This window comes from Ahaetulla prasina, chromosome 3 (genome assembly GCF_028640845.1).
Source record: "Ahaetulla prasina isolate Xishuangbanna chromosome 3, ASM2864084v1, whole genome shotgun sequence".
Taxonomy (NCBI): Eukaryota; Metazoa; Chordata; class Lepidosauria; order Squamata; family Colubridae; genus Ahaetulla; species Ahaetulla prasina.
Genome location: NC_080541.1, coordinates 221,738,745 through 221,744,744, shown reverse-complemented (window position 1 = coordinate 221,744,744; position 6,000 = coordinate 221,738,745). Strand labels below are relative to the sequence as shown.

General features: G+C 42.1%; 1 protein-coding gene across 1 annotated transcript in view; it reads right to left on the bottom strand.

Moving 5' to 3' along the window:
* Positions 1–228: 228 nt before the first annotated feature.
* Positions 229–6,000, bottom strand: part of ARFGAP1 (ADP ribosylation factor GTPase activating protein 1) — a 62,021-nt gene continuing 56,249 nt past the window's right edge. The window contains exon 13 of the mRNA XM_058174286.1: positions 229–2,188. Within this exon, the coding sequence (XP_058030269.1) occupies positions 1,828–2,188 (361 nt within the window). The 3' untranslated portion in view covers positions 229–1,827. The remainder of the gene's footprint in view (positions 2,189–6,000) is intronic.

Sequence of the window (6,000 nt, the reverse complement as noted above, 5' to 3'; positions counted from 1 at the left end):
AGGTCACAAAATCTCAGAAATTTGGCAGAAAAAAAGAAAGCATATTCTTGAAAAGAGAGGCACAGACAACCATCTTAGTCTGATTAGAAAACCCAAAAGTTCAAAGGGAGTGAAAATTGGGACCAGAGACCAGGGAAGCAAAAATGACCAGGGAAAAGGAGAAATTTCGCTAGCGATTTGAAAGGAAAACAAAAACAAAAAACGCAGCGGAAAGTACCACACAGCAGCTCAAGTACTTCATATTTCTTCACAAGATACTGACATATTGAACAATACATAAAAATTGTAGGAAACTATTAATACTTCATGATCTCCGTGTGTTCACCCATGGGCCCTGATATATATACACACACACACAGTTATATACAGCAGATGATTTCAGCTAAATTCTGAGAAGCTGGACGTTCCAGTATCCAGCTTCTCAGACATCATACAGTTCATTAGCCAAGCCAAAGGTTTTTCTTAGATAAAGAAACCAGATTTTCATCCTGGTTCCTGAAAAGCCTAGTTGTGACATCCAGCCAATTATACCACGATTCAGTGTTTCTTGCGTCTTAGTGGTCTTAAACACTGCAGTATTTAAATACACATAGATTATTAAAAAAAACAAAAAAACAATCTAACTGATCACAAGCATCAAAAACAGAATTGACATCAGACCTTGTAGAAAAGGATACTGGATATTTTTTTTCTTCTTCTTCTTCTTCTTCTTCTCAAATTCATGCAGCATAGCTGAGAATGATAAACATTGCAATTGGGTTATTTTTCAGTCGTCTCCTTCCGAGCCCAGGGGGAGCGGAAGGGAAAGAGTTAAGTTGGAAATCTAATGCAGAATCTTATGAACGTAATTTTATAAGAGCGAAGGTCCAAATTATTTGTTTGGTTATAAAAAAAACATTTGCTTTTGACATTGGCATGTCCCGTTTTGAAAAACTGTCACCTATCCCGTCTGTATTTCCATCACTCTTGGTATCCAGCAATTATGCTAAAATTGAGGAACGTTTGGAACCTTAAAAGGAGAAAAAGAATAGAGGGGATTTAATTTAATGTTTAAGGGGAAAAAGAAAAAAGGATGAGGAATCTTACACACACCGGTTGAAAGCAGCCAAAGCTAAGAGTGGGAATTTTTTTTTTTAAAAAAAAGCTTTTAGAAATGCTGTTTGTTTCCTTCTAAGTAATTAAAGTTATTAAGCGGACAGCGTCCTTCCAAAAAAAAAAAATCACCCTTAAATAAACTTGGATCCATCTACAATATCTTAAATAATATATTTTGGCTCGATTGCAAGCCATCCCATCTCTGTCACAATATGTTACTTGGCTAAAATAGCCCTCCCAACCTCCCCCCCACATGTATCAAGACTACCCAGAAGTCCTCCGAAACATCAGCCGAAGACCGCCCCCCTCCCCCACAAAAGAAGTTGTGCGAGTATGCCAAACAACACATGCGAACGTTGTGCTAGGATGGTAGGCTGGCATGGAGTTGCTTCCTCCGGGAGATTCTCGGGTTTAAGGACGTTGGGCAAACCCCACGGGCGAGGATATAGCTGATGCAACGGGTCGTTTCCATGAACGGCGGCTTGGCTCTTCGTATGGTAATTACAAGAATCCGCAAAACCCACGGTTTTGTTTTTTTGTTTTTTTGTTACGACGGTGGCTGTAAACAGGAAGTGGAAAGAGAATGGAACAGCAGGCGCGAGGTTTAAAGAGGCTCCCATTGAAGGATGTTGGTTAGTCCAGCTATGTGGGAGATTCTTCCATCAGAGGTGTGATATTCCCCCCACACACAAACACACCCCGACTTCCGCTATGCTGGTGAGAGAACGAGTCCTACCAGTTGTGATTGTCCCATTCTTCTTCAGGAGCGGAAGTGGGTTCTTTTGCGGTCTTCTTGGCAGTCTTTTTGGCTTTGCCCTCCCCGGCGGCGTTCTCCCAGTTGCTCTCCCAGTTCTCCCAGCTGTCGCCATTACTGTTCTTGTTGTTGGAAACGGTGCCTGACCCCCAAACATCCCAGCTGTCGGAGCTCTTCTTCTCCGTCGAATTGTCCACGTATGTCCAGCTATCGCTGCTCGGGGACTTGTGGGTTTTGGGCGGGTCTGAATTGCCGAAGGTCTCCCAAAAGCTCTGATCCGCGGTGTTGTTCTGGTAGCCGTCGCTTTTGCTGTTCTGGTAGCTCTCTGTATCCGGAGGCCTTTCAAAAAAAAAAAAAAAGGGAGAGGAGAGAAAAATAGGGACTTGACTTAGTTCAATGAAAAGTAATCAAGCAATCAAAAAAAAAAAAAAAAGAAATAGAAATCCAGATGGCTCCAGAGTAAATGGAAAAGGGGAATTGGGGGTGGGGGAAGGAAAGATTATAAATATAAATGTACAATTATGAAATGATAGAATGGGTAAAATAGAAAAGAAACTGAAAAAAAAAGTTTATAATATTAGAAAATTGGAGTTGCTCGGTTACCAAATAAGGGAAATATTATACAACAAAGAAGAAAAAAAGAAAAGAGGAATAGAAGGTAAGATAGAGGTGGTGAAGGAGAGAGGAGAGAGGGATGGAAGAAAGGGGAAGGAGAGGAAGATAGGATAGGGGAGAAGAGTAGGGGAGAAGGTAAGAAAGGAGGGAAAGAGGGGAGGAGCGGGGGAGAGGAAGGGGAAGTAGGGGAGGAAGGAGAGGAGGAGGAAGAAGGTAGGAGAGGCGAGGAGGGAGGGAGGGAAAAGAGGAGATTTGTTGTGAAAGAAAGGGTAGAAGAGCAACCCCACATGTAATTAAAGTGTTTTATTTTTGTGCTTTCTTTAGAAAAAATATGTATGATTATTTATAATTCTCTCAACACTGTCAGACTATTTACTGAATCTGCACTACTATTAATCTTCTCATAGTTCCCATCACCAACCTCTTTCCACTTATGACTGTATGACTGTAACCTTGTTGCTGGCAATCCTTATGATTTATATTGATATATTGACCATCAATTGTGTTGTAAATGTTGTACCTTGATGAAGGTATCTTTTCTTTTATGTACACTGAGAGCATATGCACCAAGACAAATTCCTTGTGTGTCCAATCACACTTGGCCAATAAAAATTCTATAAATTCTAAATATAAATTCTATAAATTATGGATAAGAGAATGTACATTTACAATATGTATGTAAGAAAAGAAAAAAGAAAAAACTTTTTTCAAAAAAAAAAACCCGGAAAGTAATCAAGGAGAGAAGCAACCTGGAACTAAGGAGAAATTTCCTGACAGTGAGAACAATCGATCGGTGGAACGACTTGCCTCCAGAAGTTGTGAATGCTCCAACACTGGAAGTTTTTAAGAAGAGACTGGGCAGCCCCTTTATCTGAAATGGTACAGGTAGTCCTTGACTACTATTGAGTTCAAAATTTACGTTGCTGAGACATTTGTTAAGTGAGACATTTGTTAAGTGAGTTTTGAGCCATTTTTTATTATTATTTATTCGATTTTTATACCGCCCTTCTCCCGAAGGACTCAGGGCGGTATACAGCCAAAATAAAACAAACAGTGCAATATACAATTAAAAACAAATTAAAAAACTTATTACATAATTGGCCTAAAAAATTTAAAATATATTAAACTAAAACCCATTAAAATTCATAATAAAAATTTAAAATTTAAAAAACCAATAAAATTTAAGCCAGCCCCGCGCGAATAAATAAGTGTGTTTTCAGTTCGCGGCGGAAGGTCCGAAGGTCAGGTATTTGGCGTAAACCCGGGGGAAGCTCGTTCCAGAGGGTAGGGGCCCCCACAGAGAAGGCTCTTCCCCTGGGGGCCGCCAGCCAACATTGTTTGGCAGACGGCACCCTGAGAAGTCCCTCTCTGTGAGAGCGTACGGGTCGGTGGGAGGCATGAGATAACAGCAGGCGGTCCTGTAAGTACCCAGGCCCTAAGCCATGGAGCGCTTTAAAGGTAGTAACCAAAACCTTAAAGTGCACCCTAAAGACCACAGGTAGCCAGTGCAGTCTGCGCAGGAGTGGTGTTACGTGGGAGCTACGTGAAGCTCCCTCTATAACCCGCGCAGCCGCGTTCTGGACTAACTGAAGCCTCCGGGTGCACCTCAAGGGGAGCCCCATGTAGAGAGCATTACAATAATCCAAGCGGGAGGTAACGAGCGCATGAGTGACTGTGCACAGGGCATCCTGATCAAGGAAGGGGCGCAACTGACGCACCAGGCGAACCTGGTGAAAGGCTCTCCTGGAGACGGCCGTCAAATGATCTTCGAACGACAGCCGTTCATCCAAGAGAACACCCAAGCTGCGCACCCTATCCTTTGGGCCAGCTTTCTTACCACAGTTCCTAAGCGAATCACTGCAGTGGTTAAGTTAGTCACACAGTTGTTAAGCAAATCTGGCTTCTCCACTGACTTTGCCTGAAGGAAAGGTTGCCAAAGGGGAGGACATAACCCCGGAGCATTGCAACCGTCATAAATATGAGTAAGTTGCCAAACTTCTGAATTTTGATCCTGTGACCGCTGGGGATGCTGCAGTGGTCGTAAGTGTGAAAAATGGTCATCACTCACTTTTTTCAGGGCCCTTGTAAGTTCAAACAGTCACTAAACAAATTGTTGTAAGTCAAGGATTACCTGTACAGGTAGTTCTTGATTTTATGATCACAACCAGGACTAGAATTTACTCTGGTAACCGAGAGAGGTATTAAGTGACTGAAACCCTATGTTACAGCCTTTTTTTTTTTTTTTCCATGGTTATTAAGTGAAAAAATGCTGTTAAGTGAATCCGAGTTCACCCCATGACATTGCTTGTTGGAAGCCAGCTGGGAAGGTCACAAACGGTGATCAAATTCTCCTGGGATGTTGCAACCATTTTAAATCTGTCTTGTTTGCCCAAATTTTGATTACATGACCGTGGGGTTGCTGTAATGGTCATAAGTGCGAGGACCAGTCACTTTTTTCAGTGGTATTGTAACTCTGAGTGGCCACTAAATCAAAAAAAATTAAGTCGAGGACTACCTCTATTTGGAGATAAAGCTTGTGAAAGTAATCTGGATGTTAAAAAAACAGCAACCCTGCATAAAAAAAAAAAAAGAAATATTTATAAAAATGTGTTCCCAGGATATTTTAGGCTGTTATCAGATTTGCTAACCTCCTCCCTAAATTGCTCTCTCTCCACCATGGTTCAGGGTTTGCACAGCTTCAAAATCTGATTAAGGAATGAACCAGTTGTTAATGGTATCAAAATCAGTTTTTAATGGCATTTTAGCTGGAATCCTTATCCTCTAGAGCAGGCGTCTCCAACCTTGGCAACTTTAAGATTTGCAGACTTCAACTCCCAGAGTTCCTCAGCCAGCTTTGTTTTGCTTTGCTGGCTGAGGAACTCTGGGAGTTGAAGTTCGCAAGTCTTAAAGTTGCCAAGGTTGGAGACCCCTGCTCTAGAACACGGGTGTCGAACTCACTGCATCACGTTGCAGTCATGTGACATCTCGCGACATTTTCCCCATTCGCGGAGCTGGGCTGGGCATCCTGACAACATTACAGTGAAATAATTTCCGTGACATTGAAGGGAGATGAGCAGGCAGAACCCGAGGGCAGCGCCAAATGCATCATTAGTTTGGTGTCACTACGTTCCCACCAGAAACCCAGGTCCAGTCCCCTGTGAATTCTCTTATTGTAGCACCAATTCGGTTTGTAGAGCAGATTCTTATGTACAGGTTGCACGTAATAAACTTTTGATTAGTGTCAGGTGTCAAGGGAAATCAGGAGATTCAGGCAGATCAAATGGGTATAAAGATTTGTTGCAAGCTTTAAGCTCTCTACAAAAATCTGACCAACTACCGGTCAAGGGAAATGAGCGGGAGATAAGAAGGCATTCAAGGTGAACTAGACTTAGATTGATTGCGGGTGCACAAGGACTCATGACTTATGATGTGTTTGACCTCTCCCTCGGGCCCAGCCTGGTTATCTCCTACATCAGGCACAAGTAACCAAGAACAGGAGTTGAGTTCAAAGCACTAAAAGTTTATTTTTAAAACCA